This window comes from Tinamus guttatus, unplaced genomic scaffold, assembly GCF_059628265.1.
Source record: "Tinamus guttatus ecotype Peru unplaced genomic scaffold, ASM5962826v1 Tinamus_guttatus_pri_ptg000676l, whole genome shotgun sequence".
Lineage (NCBI taxonomy): Eukaryota > Metazoa > Chordata > Aves > Tinamiformes > Tinamidae > Tinamus > Tinamus guttatus.
In genome coordinates this window covers 1442488-1459735 of record NW_028289210.1, presented here as the reverse complement: position 1 = coordinate 1459735, position 17248 = coordinate 1442488, and the positions used below count along the sequence as shown (strand labels likewise).

General features: G+C 42.6%; 1 protein-coding gene across 1 annotated transcript in view; it reads right to left on the bottom strand.

Moving 5' to 3' along the window:
• Positions 1 to 2736: 2736 nt before the first annotated feature.
• PLEKHH1 (pleckstrin homology, MyTH4 and FERM domain containing H1) overlaps positions 2737 to 17248 on the bottom strand; it is a 41122-nt gene continuing 26610 nt past the window's right edge. The window contains exons 15-28 of the mRNA XM_010212194.2: positions 16945 to 17124; positions 16702 to 16810; positions 15647 to 15759; positions 14815 to 14991; positions 13860 to 13957; positions 11413 to 11590; positions 10854 to 11009; positions 9300 to 9400; positions 7312 to 7453; positions 6363 to 6505; positions 5276 to 5405; positions 4110 to 4196; positions 3442 to 3588; positions 2737 to 3121 (exon numbers count right to left, since the gene is read on the bottom strand). Coding sequence (XP_010210496.2) covers positions 2951 to 3121; positions 3442 to 3588; positions 4110 to 4196; positions 5276 to 5405; positions 6363 to 6505; positions 7312 to 7453; positions 9300 to 9400; positions 10854 to 11009; positions 11413 to 11590; positions 13860 to 13957; positions 14815 to 14991; positions 15647 to 15759; positions 16702 to 16810; positions 16945 to 17124 — 1932 coding nt within the window. The 3' untranslated portion in view covers positions 2737 to 2950. The remainder of the gene's footprint in view (positions 3122 to 3441; positions 3589 to 4109; positions 4197 to 5275; positions 5406 to 6362; positions 6506 to 7311; positions 7454 to 9299; positions 9401 to 10853; positions 11010 to 11412; positions 11591 to 13859; positions 13958 to 14814; positions 14992 to 15646; positions 15760 to 16701; positions 16811 to 16944; positions 17125 to 17248) is intronic.

Here is a 17248-nt window from a genome sequence, read left to right as displayed (position 1 = left end):
CCCAGCCAGCCTTTTGCATACACACAGCAGTTAGGAAAACAAAGGCATTTGTCGTCACATTCTACGCTTTAGAAATAGTCCAGTCATTGTCAAAAGCATTGATTAAAATAAAAATTTTCTCTACCAATCATACAAAACAGATATCTACAGAGTTTTATTTTTAAAGACAGGTAGGCTATAAACAGGAGGTATATGTGCACCTAGCAGAGTGGGTTGGTCCCTCAAGTAACTCAAGTATTGGTGAATATTTCTAAAAAATAAAGAGGCAGAAAGAATTCATGTGCCACACCTGTGTATTTAAAGTGCAGTTATGTCAGAACATACCCAGCTCGTGACAGCTGCTGTGCATTCTACACGCCAGCTTCCTCTGGGCTCCCAGAGAAGCGTTAGTGCTGGCAGGCAAGGGCAGCCTCCCGAGGGGACAGCAGGGACTTTGCTGCCGTGGGCATCCTCAGCACTGAGTCAGCTCGTTGTGCCCCCCTTCCTGCCAGCTACAGGCCGCAGGATCCTGAGGAGCTGCTTGCTGCTGTGCGAGCAGGAATAAGGTTCGCCTTATTCAAGCTCAACATCTGTCCCAAGATTATTAAGAGAGAGAATGCATGCGTGTGAGAGGGGCAAACCATGCTACTCACCACTATATCACCAGCCTTCTCAAAATTGTGGCTGTTTTTTGGCTCAGAAAACTTCTGCCCTTTACAAAAGCTTAAAGGAATGGTCTCTAAATTCATGAGGAGGGGATAGATTGCAATATGTGCAAAGCAAGTCTCTGTTTAAATAATTTTTTCCTGATTTATGGCTACTAAAAGTGCTTCCATAATCCAGCTTTTTTTTTTTTTTTTTGGTGATATTCTTTTGTATGTTATACAGAAGCTGAGAACAGTGAGCAGAATTACACCAACTGCGCCTGTCCCATGCTCTTCTCTCTTAATTTATGCCTATGCACCCACTACACCGTTAAACAAAAACTTTTTGAAGCATCAGCATGAGTAGGATATTTCAGGCCTGGTGGCAAGTACAAGGAAGTAAACACACGGGTATGGTTGGTTTGTTCATTTGTGCGTGGCTTTAGTTTGCTATTGCTGAATTCTTTATAATGGTTGGATTCACACTGTTTTCATGTGGGAAAGTTGCCCATGCATGCAAAATTAGTATGAAGTCCTCTTTAGAAAAAGGGCAATTTTTCTTCCTTCTGTTGTCAGAAGGCTTATGAAAACATCAGAATTCAGTCAAAGAGATGTTCAGAAAGATTGGCTGCTTTTCTTTTTAATTGTTCAAAATTCATTAGGCTTTCTTCAAAAAGACAAAGGCTCATAAAATATTTAGGAAAGGGAAGGACAGTACATGCGGATAGACAGTTGCTGGCTACCTCCTCCTTGCTTGGGTAGCACGAAGGAAGCAGGAGTCTGAAAGGAGCAACTTTGGAAGAGTGTGGCTGGCAGAGCCGAGGTGTGTGTGGGCAGGGGATAGCTGTGCCAGGTGCTGAAAAACAAGATGTACCAACATTGCCTGCCTGCCTTTGAGATCAGGTGTGGTTTCAAACACAGCCCGAAACACAACAGTGATTAACAGAACAAGTCTTAGAAAGTGCTTGTCTGCTGCTGGGCTTGGAGGCACTCAGCCCTGCAGCAGCAGAGATCCAGTCTTCATCCATGCTGGGACAGCGTCACCTCCTGAAATACATCAGTGCTGCGAGAGCCAGGGCATCATCCAACTGTGCCAGCCCCAGGCGCCCCAAGTCCTCAGCATGGACCAAAGCCAGGTTTCCACCTTTAGTTAACTAAGGTGGAAATTAAGTGCTACTAAACTCTTATTCCAGACTCCCTTTCAGTTTTAAAATAATCCTCGACTCAAACCAAGGTGGTTCTTGTCAATTTAGTGCCTCATCCCTCAGGAAAGCTTGTTCTTCCTTTCGCTTATGTCTGGAGCAAGGACTAAGAAAGATTCTGGGCCTTTGAATTTGCGCACCACCTTGGGGGAGGAGGAAGAGCTCTAAGGAAATACAAAACTGTAGCCTTGGTTGTGCCGAGCCGTGGCACAAATACACACAATTAGTGTAGGTGTCTGTAAAAAGACTGTCTGTATTTTGGGAGTGACAGCAGTGAATGTAAGCAGTACTGAAAACTTCAACGTGATGGCTATTCACCACCAGAGCACAGAGGTCAAGTTATGCCTCAACTGTCGTGTTACTCGTGACACTCGGGAGCTGCCGACTTCGGGGTGCAGCTGCTCTGTGCTGCAGCGATGTGGGCGCTGCTCGGCAGCACGCAGCCTCGCGCAGGCATCAGCCACACGCCGCCCTGGCCATTACCACCTGCTTTTAATTTTAACAGGACTGTGTATTTAGCTCCCTGCAGTCAAGTCCAAGTCTTCTATACAAGTCAAACCTGTCCTGCAGAGGTTACAGTCTAATTCAAGTAAAGAGCAGGTAAGTTAAGGATCAATATTAACGGAAAACTCCTAGAAATAATGAAAATAACTGAAAGGGGATGTGATAAGGAAGAGAGGCCCCTGGGAGTTTCAGAGTCAGACTGAGGCTACTCTAAAGGAGATGCAAAGCTGTGAAAGGGAGGGATCAAAGAAAACCTATGTGCTTGGAAGGGAGATGGAAGAAGAAAAAACACATAGAGGAACAGAAATGTGGGGGATGTCATGTGACTGGAGCACAGTGCAGGGAAGGGATCTGAGCCATGGTGCTTTGGATGGAGTGCGGCATGGGAAGGAAAGTCCTGCAGAGCTCCAAAGTCAAGCTTTTTGAAAAGAAAGGACCCTGCCTTTATCTACACTAAGGAATTTCATGTATTATTATGGAGAAGAAATTGGAGCCTGTATTGAAACAAGGTGGGTAATCAGCAAAATCACAGCAGTTGAATTCAGTACAGAGCAGTGCAAAAAGACAAAAAAAAAAAAAAAAAAAAAAAAAAAAGCACCCAAAATCATTTGGAATGAGCCCTCAGAGCAGGGTGGGACCCTTCGTGCTTCGGGGCATGGAAGGGTGAAAGCACCGACTTTCGGTCTCCCAGGGAGCAGGAGCTGCACTTTGGGAGGGCTGTGCAGAGCACGAGAGCGAGGCTGCTGCACGGTAGTTAATGTAGCTGGCAATGAGAAGTGTTGCTTCAACAATCTAGGGGAAAAAAAGAAAATGATTAACTGTAAGACAATTAGAGGAGAACGTGCCCTTTGATTTTTTTAAAATCCTTATTGGCTGCAAAACTTTTCCAGACAACCTTGTCTCATACAAAGATTTTAAGTTAAGACCTGGCTTTCTGAGTTGGGTGGAGTAAGTTACTTCATTAAAGGCTCCAGCTTACAAGGGATTTCTTAAATGTGTATTCAAGAAGATAGATATAAATGCAGCAACCAGAAGTACCATTTGCCAATGCTTGTACAAAATGCCCAGCTGTGACACTGCTAGGCAGAAATTCTCTCACTGTTTATATTTACCTTTGGAACTGCCATTGTGAAAAGGAGCTTTTCAGTGCTCTGTTTTCCAGAGCTCCTTTCTTTCATTTGACTGACTACAATCATGAAGTCATCTCGGCAGCCTCCAAAGGTCAGCACAGAAGAGTATGAATACGAGAGCTTCAAGTGCTGCAGACAGAGAGTTGCAGTTACAGTCCCGCTAAAGAATCACATCCGCAAAAGAAATACATCCATCTCAAAATGATGCATTTACTCTTTCCTGCAAGAACATCAGGCCTGCAGTCCTGCCCCTGTGAAGGGCTTGTCTGTATAGTTGACAGCTAGCAGAGAAATCTCAAATTAAAAGTGCATTTCTAGGACTTTCCTGGCTTGCTCGAGGCTTCGTTATTTCAGAGCAGCAGCCCAAACTCTGTTATAGTTCCAATGGAGGTAACAAAGTCCATCCACTACGGCCATTTTACAGGATGTTGGAACGTGTTTGCTGCCCATCAAGTCAGCTGTCTCATGAAACCTTACTTCCCAGCATAGCTGTAATTTTCCTCTGTTTATGCAGCGCTCAAACACAGCCCCTACCTTCCCTCACCTCTAGCTACTACAGATTAACTTTTGGCTCCATCTGAAGTTAAAGACAATCTACTGACTTTAAGACCCAGGGAAATGTGTTGTTTTTCTTAGACACTGTTCCTCACCATGCTGTTATAGTCCAGTATGCTGATACCATCTTCATTCACAGCAATCCAGACTGGACAGTCCTCCAAGGAAGAAGGCAAAATAGGCTGAGGAAATTTAAAAAATTATTTAGACCTTTCTTGAATGCCACAGAGGTTTCTAATAACAACTCTTAAGCTTTAAGGATAAAGCGGAGGTAAGAAAGAACCCTATATTATCATGTGTTGCTATGGCCAGTGACATGAATCTTTCCTGGTGATCAGTTGTTATGTGGCCTGTGCCATAGTTTAACTCCTGAAAAGATATAAAATATGCTAGTCATCAGAACCATCCCTGTTATTTCAGCTCTGTATGTAACTGTTCTTGTATTTCGATTCAGTGTCGGTGACCTCAAATACCAATAACCTCTTCTGCTTTTTCTGCTGACAGCCACAAAGCCAAAGGGAAGTCCCTCTGCTGCCTGGAGTTTTTGGAAACTCCTCATATGTTTACTCAAGAGACCCCTTTTATCCTTAGACTTTATTCCATAACTATAAGACCTTTGACTTCAAAGCAAGGGCTACGTAACCACAAGCAAGACCCCTTCCAATAGGGGAGGCTCCTGCTTCATTGGGAAAGATACTTAATGCTAGCACACGATTTCTCAGACAGACCACTATGTGCAAAAACATTAGTGTGGGAAGAGGTACCAGGAAGAGAGCCCCAGGAGAGCAGCAGCACTTGCCCCTCTCCTGAAGCAGGGAGAACAGCTGGTTCTGTGCCAGGCAGAGCACAGGACTGAAGGGCCCATTCTCTTTTTACCTAACACTAGCTGCAAGGCACTCTTCCCTTTTTCTCCCAGTGCTACGTCAATACTTTTAAAACTATCAAAACTATCAGTCCTGATGACTGCTTTAAAAGCTTTGGAAAGGCAGGGTAGGGAGAAGTAGTGTATGATGAACGGATGCAGCCCAGGAGAAAGATGCAGCACCTACTGCAGAGCACTAGCAGCCCCTAGTGTCCACAGCACATTGCTCATCTTCCCAAACCAGCGCCACAACCAACCAGAGCTGGTCCAGAGCTGCCTTATTCAGTTCCTCCCCTTCCTGAAGTAGGAGCATTTCCAACCCGTTCTACCTGAGATCACAAATGTAGCTCTGCTGGGAAAGCCCAGCCTCAAGCAAGGAAGAAAGTGCATTCCAGTTACCTTAGCAGCAAACATTTTGGTTCCAAAGAGAGGCCATTTCCGGGCCACCGTCAAATAAATGCGAATACACTCAGGTGGAGAGCATCCCTGCAGCATCATCCACTTCGTCGCCAACCTGTCAGTCACTTGCCTTTCAGAATCCAAGACACAAGACAGCACCACTTACTAACGACTTTCAAACCAAGTAAAATTGTATCAGATTATAAATGTACCTTCTGTGCCCAAGGACAGCACTAGGCACCCGGCTGGTTGCACTGTCAGTTAGGAAGTTTTTATTTTTATAACTTGAATTTATTTTAGCAGTTTCTATACATCCACAATTATTTTACTGTTACTTCCATCGCAATGCCCAGGAATCCCAGTCATATACCAGTTGCTCAATGCTGTAGATATTAAACAACAGTGACTGCTTTCAAACAGCTGTTGCAGTAAAACCTCGCACAGCTCATGTTCAGTTACACTCTCCCTCTCATCTTAACAAGTCTGCAGTATGACCCCTGTGGAGCAGTGATACCTACCAACCCTCTCTTGATTTGGCTGCTAGGGATGGGTTGATGGGGAGCTATCCTGCCACGTGCACATGGAAGCCATTTGCTTTCCATAGGGAACTGTGTTAGTTCTATCACTGCATCCCTGAGCAACCTGGGAGATCACCAGCTGAGATTCATGGCAGTGTCTGAATTCTGTTCAGGAGCAGTTCAGCTGTGTGTGTAACGTGCAAGGATTTCAAAGTCAGAACATCAGAATGCCCTGCTAGAATAAGTCCACTCAGAATTGCTGCACGGCCTGTAGCAGCTCACAGATGCTGGCTTCATGGTTTGTTACAACTGACAGGCACCCGGATTTCATTAAAACTGGGGGTATGGTAAAACAAAAGTTCAGAAACAAAATTAACCTGAAAGACATGAACTTCTAGTCTAGAAGCTTCCCTGCAAAAGAACCATTTCCTGAGACTTCCCCCCACCCCAGGCTTCTGGATTAAAATTACATTGACAGGGCTCCTTGAAACTTTTAAGCATGTAGAGATAAAACTGCAAGTATAATATTTTGCACCAAAAACAATTTATAAAAGAAAAAATAGTCTTACCTGAGCTGCTCAGGGGTAATGTTTTGCTTATAGCGTTTGGGATAGAATTTATCTAAGACCTGATGGAGAAGATGCTGCATTTTGGATTGTGATGTTCCCCCAGGACTTGAAGATACTGGTCGGTCCAAATCGCCATATTCCACCTAAGAGAATGTTATAAAGTTATAGTGTACCTGAACAGCCCATTAATCCCTATATGACACCCACTGTAAGATGACACTATTTGCCCTAGGGAGTTTTATTTGCAGCATTTACTACAGTAAATGTGCAATAAAACAACTACTGAGGATATGACTGCCCAAGAAATTCTTTACCGATCTAAGAAAGCTGGCCCAGTAAAAAGATCAGAACCAGTACTTACTATAGGAAGGTACTTTATGACTGCCAAACTTCAGGATTTTATTTTCAAATGACCAAAAAAAAAAAGCACACTGTTTGTAAACAGGGTGAACAACACTCCCAGCTGCTTAATCAGAGTTTACATTTCTTTAACAAATGCAGCAATAAGCTTCAGGCCATGCCTGCAGTCCATACTTCTGTTTTATGTGCTGGAGTGCTAAATGCAAGCCTGGAGGTTTAACAGAGGATCCTACAAAAGGATCATTTACTATCAGGTGGTATTATAGCAATGGTATTTTCTTATCTCTGTTGAGGTACTAACTGGAGCAGTGCGGGGGATATTCTAGCCTAGCTGTATTCTCCTAAATCTTAGTGCAGTGTTTTTCTTCAGAAGGAAAGGAGAGGAAATCCTGTGGCAAATTTTCCTACAGCAAAAGCTGTTCTAACATCATATTTTCTCTCGTTATATGCTGGTACAATGTGTCCAGCATGGGACTCCTCAGTTTACCACTTTTGATGAACAAGATAGCTGCTTAGTCAGAGATATTCCGTATGCAGCTGAGCTCCCTGGAGGACAAAAAGGGGGATTTCTGCCTGCAGCCATGCTCACCTGAGCCATCAGGGCCACCATTTCCAGAGCTAGTTCCTTATTAACAGGAAACCTTCCACTGGCTATTTCACTGCTGACTTGGAAGGCCAGCAGCAGCCGCTCCCGGTCCGTCTCACCTTTAGCCTGGCTCCGAAAATACAGCCTAGAAAGTAGAGAGAATTGCAAAGGAAAAGAAAAGTTGTGAACTAACTGAGAATAGAGGTGGAAATTTTAATCAAGAAAAATAAAAGTGCCACCTCCCCCTCCCCAGCATTAGTGGGGAACTGGACAGAGATTAGCAAACTGAGGTGTTTCCTTCGTGAACAAGGCTTGGACAAGGAGGCTCCAAGCACGCTGTCCAGCTCTGGGAGCCATGTGAACTCTGTAAGGCAGCCACTTCAAGACAGCAAAGCTGGAAGAAATGAAGAAACATCGTGTTCCCCCTGCTCTCAAGCACAAACAGGCAATATTTAAGACATAGGCTTGAACTTCCCTGTTCAGTGCAGAATATAGAACTACCTCTGCTCTGAGGCATAAGCATAAATTTATATGGCAGCCTGGCCCTTCTTATATTCACTACAACTGTCACAAACTAAGATAAGATAAAACACAACTAAGATCAGACAAAAGCCAAATCAAAACTTGTTTTTTTCATATCCAGTTACAATAAAAATCGATCTTAAAAAAGTCTTTAGTTTGCTTCGGCAACAAATAAGACTTAATTAACAGTCCTTACTGATACACTTAAAGAATCACTCTTGCAGATCAAGGCTTCCTAATAGTTTTTATTCACGCTCACTCTCTCTTTGACCTGGTAGTATAAGATGATTAATCAGCACTAAAGACACCAGCTTGGGGACTGCTTCCCAGAACCACTCCCAGAACCATGCATGCCCGTTTACATTGAAGCTACGTCTGTGGCCATATATTCCACAACAGCACACAAAATACTTCATTCCAGTGGTTGAAGATCAGTTTGTTTATGTCTGTCAGTCCAGGAGCACCACCACAGTTGGGACCACAGTGACCTTTCCTTGCCTTATCAGAGGCCTCGGTGTTAGAACAGCCCAGCCTTGGATAGACTTTATCAAATATCCTTGCTGCCCAGTCTAGGCACATTCCAGTCGAACAAACTACATCCTGCAAGGTTTCACTACTGAAATAAATATCATTTTCTGGGTCAAAAGCAATCACTTCTGCTTCTATTTCTGTTGTATCAACTAACAACATTCCCATAAGTTTATTTTCACCAGTGCAACCATCAAAAGTCTTCAAAGAGTCAACACAAGACAGTGCTGCTCCTTTGTTTTTTGGGTAGCCTTTTCCCTCCCCCTCCATGATACAGAATTCACATGCAGAAAGCCATTTCCTAGTTCTCATACACAGCACCGTCTTTAATTCAGAATTCCTCTCTTTGTTATAAATTGTGAACTTGTTCCAGATTCTGTTGTAGATCTTTGTCTCGTGTTTTTCTTCTCTACTATCTCTCCTCATCTAACGTTAGCATTTCTCTCTCTCTCTATGCAGACTGGGTACTGCTATTACATGTCTCCTCTATAGGTCCTGCCTTTTAGAGCACAAAAACACTGTTATTGTATCCGTTTCATCTTCACAATTCTTTACTTAACTGCAAGTTTCAGCTTATCCTTTTTGCTAGTGATTTCCCTGAGGTGTCTCTTCCTCTCACCTAACACACATTATTTAATTATGCTTTAGAATCTAGGCAAATTAAATTGTGCCAAGTATGTTTTATTGTGCTATAGCTAGTACTTACCATGTTTTAAGTCTGTTCTGCTATTGCAAAGCATTTGGAATTTTATCTCTAGGTAGCTCTGGAGATATCTCTAAATATCCTCTTTCACATGTATACCACACACACACAGAAGTTACTGCATCTTATGTAGGACCTAAGCAGTTTTGACACTATAAAATTATTGGCCATCTACAGAGATATACTCAGTCTACCAATATTTAATTAACAAAAGTACAAAAAAAAAGAAACACAGTACCTGTTCTTATAGGTCAGCTTGACTATTCTTGTGCCACCTTCATACTTCCCAGGGTGCAATTCTTTTAAGGCTTGTTCCCATTTAGAAATAACATCACAAATCTTAATAAATAAATAAATATTTTAAAAAATGAGGTGAGAGACAGCCTGAAGGAAAATGTACAGTCATGGTTTGCAAGGAAAGCAAGAGAAAACGATACTGTGGAACACAGAGATGAAGAAATATAAAGGCTCAGCATAAACACTGCCAAAAGCGACAAACCAATTTCTTTTCCTTTCTCAGTATGTAAGAAAAAAAAAAACAAGTTTAAATAGAAAACTCCACTTCAAGTATGTAAAGTCCAGTGTAGTATCAACTATGCCTATGTTAGCAAGTAGCATAGCCCATGAGAAACAGATCTGCACAGTGAAACAGTGGTTCCTAAGATCCTATGCTTCATTATATGTGTTTTAAAGAACATTATATGTGTTTTAGTCTGGTCACATGGCCTCAAAACCCAGTGTGTGGGATAACATCTTAAAGCTCATGTTTCACATGAAAAAACCCATTTCTCGCTCTCTAAGATTGTTCCACAATGTGAACCAAAGTGTGGTCAGTGGGAATGACTGCGAGGTTGGCTTCAGAAGAACCCACCTGAGCCAAACTACAGCATGAATGAGGATGCACCCTCTGAAGAGCAGTTGTCTATTTGCCTGGCTATGCCAAACCTCTGGGATCAGACTGTCAAAAGTAAAAGTTAATCTCCTCAGTTACAATTCTCTTCTCTAGGCTATTCCAGTCCTCCCAGGAATGGTCTAATAAAGGTCCCTACTCCTATTTTGATAGCATAGCAATAAAGGGAATATTAACTTAAGAGGCTACATGAACTATGTAAGTATATACCTTAATCCTCTCTCATGAATCTACTGAGGTTGTCTTAGCCAGTGATTTAACCAGTCAAAGCAATGCCTTTGATTATCTCAAACTCCATCATTTATCTCATCTCTCCAAATAGTGGTTAAATTACCAGCAAAGCTCCACATCATCCAGTCGATAGCCAGGGCACAAGGACAAAGCCTTTCATTTGGCAGTCTCTGTGGTACTTGCCTCTTCATGACATCTGCGTTGAAGTCATTGGCATTTTCTTCTTACATTACCCAATGTAAAATTTAACATTCATGTTCCTTACAGATATGGGGGTCTCTTCAAAGTTGCCACTTCTACTATTCCTCCATCAGTGTCTAAGACAAATTATTCCCTCATGTTAGTGTCAAAATCTATTGTTTGTCACTCATGGCAACTAGCTCACCTCCTTAAGGTGGTCATCCCGTGAGTTAAAGCCTGCTGGGGGTGGGAACAGGGTGTGCTGTTTTTTTCTTTAATTTACCAATTTATCACCTACTAAAATAGAATGTGCTTTGTTTTAACTAGCGTCTCAGATTAGAGTCTTCTAATTGACATCTCATCTCTGAATACTGGCAATACCCGAGTTCATTTGATCTCAATGCATTAAAAAAAAAAAAAACTAGCATCCATTCAGCAGCTCTTCTGCTTGTAAAAGATGACAAAGATTACCTTCATGTTGCCCGGCAGACAGTGCTCCAAATCCCTGCCAGAAGGATCATCTGTGAAGAGAGAAAATCCCATATGGGACGGCTTCTTCATTCCTGTCTCTTGGTTCAGCCGCTGGATAAATTCATCAACTGTTGAGGAACCATCAAAACCTACAACCTGAAGTGAAACATGAGCTAATGCAAGAGAACTTTCAAAACACATGACATTGATGACTACTAAAACTAATGAAGCCTTGTTTCCTACACATTGGTGATTGCCAGCTCCAGTTGAAGTCTTCCCCCATGACTACACATGTGCACCATCTCCCTTCATACCGCCCTCTTTCCCTTACTGAGATGTTTACAAGAGTTCTCCCATTTCCACAAGTACCTTTTCTTCACAAGACTTGTAAGGGCTGTATTCCTTTCACCTTCTTAAAAAATATGACTAAAAATGGCATGGAGGGGAAACAGTGCTCATTTCCAAATGCCTGATGAGTGGGAACACCAGTGTGTCCCGCCCAGGAGGAAGGCAGATTGTGGTGCAGCCCTCGACCCCGCCGGAGGACGCGGCTGCTCACCTGGTAGGTTCCATTCATGAAGTGCACGGGGATGCTGAAGGGCAGCGAGTGGTGGTAGGGGTTCCTCAAAAGGATGGACACAATCTCCATCCGGGAAGGCCTGGCCTCCCGCTCGCCGGCGTGCACCGTTCGCTCCACGGATCTCTGGCAGTAGATGGCATACTTGCCTATTTCACTCCTGGAGAAGGAGCCAGGGATGAGCCAAAAATCCTTGCTTTAGATACGCCCTTTCCACACCACCAGAAAGCATCACTCCTTGAGCTTTCATTCGAGCAGTGATGCATCTTTATCAGATGCCCTAATTCATCTCAGCAGACTAAGAGCTGAGAGTAAATCTGTAAAAGCTGTAATACATTTCATTCAAAGTAAGCTACGGATTTGTTTATAGTTAAAAACAGTGCAGGGAGAATTACTAATATCCCTTTGGTGTTTAGTGAAGAGATGGCTCCGCTAATCAGGACTGAAGGGTGCAAGTGTCCCTAAAGCTGGGCGGGAATAGCCAATTACACCTTTAGGAAAATAATTTAAAGAATGTATATAGCAAATAAATTCTGAAACTGAATGCAATTCAAGGATTTATAAGGATTTGTAACTGTGCTATTACTTTGTGGGGGGGAGCAATTCCATTCAACATGCCTTCTGGAGCTTAGTAGGTGATTAAATTTCCAGTTAAATCTCTGCAAGCAACATGCAGGTTGGGAGCGCTTGCTCTTCACTGTAACAAGACACTGCTCATCGCCCTCATAATGTGATTGAACTGTAATCCGGGAACAATTCACAGAGGGAGAATCTTGCTTCAACTCCCTGTTGATCCCAAGTTGCTTGCATATTTTCAAGCTGTTGATCCCACATTCTCCCAAACACTGCTGAGCCTGGCTTCTATTGACCATTCCCTACTTTTCTTTCTTGCCCAAAACATTGGTATATACTTCTTTTAGGTGACTTTTCATGAAAAAAAACAAACAAACAAACAAACAACAAAAACCCTAGGATGATGATCTTGTGTAAGCTTAGCTCATAAGATTAATACAGCATAGATGTCCAAGTACTTTGTTAGCTACATAACACAGAAGGAGTATCTGTGTCTAGCTAGTCAGGAAATGGACGTATCTGCTCTCTCTGAAGATAGATAAGTATTCCTAAAGCTAAGCAGGAGGTGCTAGTCTAATGTCATTTAGCAACTACTTTAAGTGTAAACTAAACTAGATGCATACAGGAGCACAATTTGCTTTAGTTTCTGTTTATTTGTTTCTAACCCTAGTAATCATGTGTTTCATAGCTAGCTTGTATAAATATATTTCCTTTTAGCTTATGCTTGGAGCTTATTTGCTGATAAACAGGGTTTGGGGCTAAGAATCTGGCAAACCATCAGCACAATAATCACTGAAGTTGAGGTGCTAAATCAGTTTCAGAGGGCCCAACAACTCCCCTAATTCAAGAATAATTGAGGGTAGTACAGCTGCCCCTCTAATGAGCTGCGTGAATCAGTTTGTGAGCTGGTAACGAACAGCATTGGCCAGATGTCCTCTCATCCTAGCCAGAGCAACCCTAATATTGCTGGACAACGGAGAGACAGCCTGAACACTGAGGACCTCTTCTCATCTCTGCTCCTACTTCTAAGAAGAAACAGTGAATATAAGACAACATGAAAGAAAATAAAGTAAAATATACACACACACACACACGGAATACACAGATTTTCTGTGCAATATGAGAATTGCAGCTAGAGTTCAGAGGCAGACTTAGGCTGGGTGTTTCAATACAAGTATTTGCTTGAGATGAAACCACACTTTAAGCTCTGTCTGGCCTTCACATTGAGCACATGTTGCTGCAACAGATAACTAGATGGCTCGATTGCCATGACCCCTACAACAGGGCAGTGAGACATACTGAAGACCAGACCACCACGGAAACACATAAATAGCAAAGCACGAATACCAGAGAACAGCTTATTGCTGTTACAGTAGATCTTGTGCTGTTTTCTCACTGAGGAGAGTGTTACCCATTATAACGCACTAAAGAGATAATAGAAACCAAACTAGAATATATTTAGGGTTTGTTAGCTGCTGCTAGCTTAAGTTATTCTTTGCCTCACTTTTATTCTCTCAGCAAGCATGCTAATCTGACAGCAAAAGGTAGTCACCAGAGATTGAGTTTAAACAATTACTTTGGTCTGTATTTAAATTTTATCAATTAAAGAAAGTAGTTGTGGTGGTAAAAAATAACCCTCAGGTGGTTTCTGATTACACCTGTAGGAAGTTCTTTGGCTAGTACAGTTCACTGAGCTTTGCAGACTAGCTTAAGTGATACAAGGACTGAAGGGCAGCAATGGAGGCAGCGCAGAAACTTCTGTCTCCCTCCAACTTATTTTGTGGGTATGAATCCCAAAATTGTTTCTCTCTGTTTCTGCAGCATTTAACAAAAGAAAGTGCTGTGGCCACCCTTACCTGGGGTCTGCGTGCCGCTGCAGGTGCTGTTTGATGTACCAGAGAAAGTGATGTTGAGGCAGGAATAGAGGAGCACACAGAGCCAGGAGCTGCCAGCACTGTGAACAGAAAACCCAACATCGCTCTTGTTCTCCGTTTTCTACCTGTTGGCTTTAGTGGAATTTTTACTGTAACCAAAGTGCTGGAGGGTGACCAGTGTTTTTGAGAGTGACCATTTTTAAACAGACAGCTCAAAATGCTTTAAAGAGAAATGATTTCAAGATGACAGGCTGCTCTTCAGTATCTGAACCTGGACTGAGAAGGGGCTCTCTAAATGAGTGGTCACTTTTGAAAACTTGGATAGTGTAACCAGAGCTATGTGAATAATTAACATCTAAAATTTAATCAACACTTCCTTTCTTTTTCTGTAACTGCAGATCATTACAAAGACTACATTGGGAAATTTTGTTTCAAAATACTCACATACTCCCCTAACTGGATTTTATTTTCTCTCAAGCTCATTTGAACTGGGAATATTATAATCAAGATCAGCATTTATGTGATGACTTATAAATCTGATTTACCCAAAAATTATAGTGCAAAAAAAAATTTACGTTTAGTTGTAATATTCAAGACTTACACGCTGTTGATTAAATAAAACTAAAGACAAGATTAATACAAGGTGAGAACTGTAGACAGGCAACACAACATGAACACAACAGATTCTGATGGCAAATATAGCTGGAATGGACGATTTGCAATTGGTAAGTGGTTAAATTCAAACTAAAATCTGTTTTACAAATAGTTACATTCTCACTGTTGTTTCTTTGCATATATGTCAGCTTTAATACAGTCTTTCCTCTAGCAAACTTAAAATTTGCAGGATTTTCCAAGAATCACTCTCATTGCTAATTATTAAAAACATGGAATTAAACAGAAAGCACTCGCAGAGCAGAAGTGTCGAAGTGGAACTCACCTGAATGACTGAGTGGTTCTGGGGCCGTCGGCAGCTGGTCTGTTTAACGAGCTGACAGTAAATTTCATTCTGCAGCTCTGTATGCGTGAGGCAGACCTGCAACGCCGTCTGGGCAAGCGACACGTGGTAATCAATAGAAGGTGCCTCCACAGGAACATTGATGAACAGCTGGCACGACTGTGAAAGAGGGAAGTTATCTAATGCCATTCACCCTATTCCATTCACACAGAGACACTTCTCTGGTACTTTCCAAGTCAGGTTCCACAAACGCGTTACAGACAACTGATTAATTCTTCTAAACAACCCTGAAAGGGGAAATAAATACTAAATTTTTATTCCATCCTCTAGAAATGAGCTGAAAAATACACTAAACCTACACCAGCCTAAGGAGCTCAGTGAGAGAATCAACAGGAAACGGCTTCCTGCCTTCCAGGCCTGTGCTTTACCTTGCTAAGCCTGCCCAGTGGCAGTGCTCATCTTGCAGAAGGCAAAAGTCCAATCTCCAGTTGCCACTGGCTTTATGGCTGGAGAATGTGTCAGCAAATTGCTCGTTTCCTTCAGTCTGACTACTGGAGAGGAAATAAGGCTAGTTCTGAAGTGCACAGCCTGTGTGGGACATTGCTTCCATCTCCAGGCTCCCCACAAGGAAAAGTTAATTCCTTAGGGAATGAGTGATGCTTAATAAGCCAACCAAACTAATGTAATTAATTAGCACAGTGGGCCTGTCTAAAGCAACTAAGGTTGATTGTTATGTAACTGTTGTAAGCAGGAAACATCTGCCCCCAACAACTGAGCAAAATAACCCCAAAACAAGTAGCGTCCCTCTAAATACCTTGAAAAGCTTCAGAGCTTCAGTCTGCAGAGCCTCGGAGGGCAGAGTGGTGAGGGATGTGTGCAGCCCATCTTTACTGTAGCACAACATGGGGTGTTTCCACAGAGGAGAATCTGAGGTGGTAAGTGCGCAAAAACATTCAATGTCAGAAACAGATGATTATATATACACTCTCCACACTGAAAAAGAACCTTACTGACATCAGAGCATCCAGAAAAAGCTGTGCTGCACTAGGCCACATCTATCTTTGGTGCCATTTCATTGATTTCAGCAAAGACTGACACAAACAAGGCTTGGTTGCCTGCAGCATCAACCGCCAGCAGAAAGCAGTGATGCCTTCCACAACCCTGCTGCATCAGAACTTCCTATCATCAGGATTCTGGTGAGAAATTGCTCATCTGGTTATACAAGCAAAAGATGCAAGCCACACCAGGCAGGCACATGCTACAGGGATCTTTATTAGTGCAAGTTACTGTTGCACACAAAGCAATGTCTATGAATAGTTGTGAAAATACGTGAGTGTGAAGGAAAGGGTACTCAGTATGAATGCATATGTTAATCATTTGAGAAGATAGTACTTAAAGACATAAATGGTTGAATACCTAAGATGAGGAAGAACAGTTGAGCATGGGTGTAGCTTGTGAGAGTTTTTACCTGCGGACAGAGCAACGGATGTGTATGTGAACACATGTGTGCGAGTGTCCTCAGAAGAGGGAGCATATGTGCATAGAGTCAAGATTCCCAGGAAAGAAGAACCCGGATCAACAACTGCAGGAAAAACTAAAGCTCCAGTTCTTTGTCTAACATCTGAGACAATGTAATAAAGTTTCAGGTGCCTGATAAATGACAAGACAAATTTGCCTTGTTTCACTACACTGTTTGTACTCTCTTCACGGCATATGTTACTGTGGGACTGTGGTTGCAGGACCCTCTATTTCGCTGCTGTTCTATTGAGATATGCCCTTTCCTCACCTTTGGTCGATTAAACCTGGGGTTCGAAATAACCCTTCCTTGTGCTTTGCTACTGCAGGATAGAGTTTTTGATTTCTACTTACTAGGGTCTCCCTCTGCATCCAGCAGTTTTCCAATGAGTTGTTCGTATGACGTGCCCACAGCGGCATTACTGCTACCAGCCGCTACCGTCAGATGGTATAGCCAGGTATTCTAGGAATAAAGATGAGAGTCACGTGGGTCCACTTGGACCCTGTTTTCTACAGGCAGGTTCAGTTTGTATGACCCAGGCCCACGTGCTAAAGCAGGTTGATACCAGCCCTGTGCACTTCTCTCTGCCTTTATACCTTCTCCTGTTTGGTGCGAATGAGTAAGTAGGTGGGACTCTGGTCCTGTGGGTGAATCACCAGAGTGCAGTGGGACGAGAGAAGGCCTCCACCGGCGGCTTCGTAATCTTCATCAGAGTCACAGGAACGGTCAACTTCTTTCACTTTGGATCCGCGCAGACACAGATGCCCTAGGGGACACTAAGAGGAAGAAGCAGGCTAAGTAGTCATAGCTAATCTATCATACAGGGAAAAAAAAAATCTAGTTCAGTATGTGAGCAGCTCTAAAATTTAAGAAATCAACTATAATTTGGTATTTAGCTAA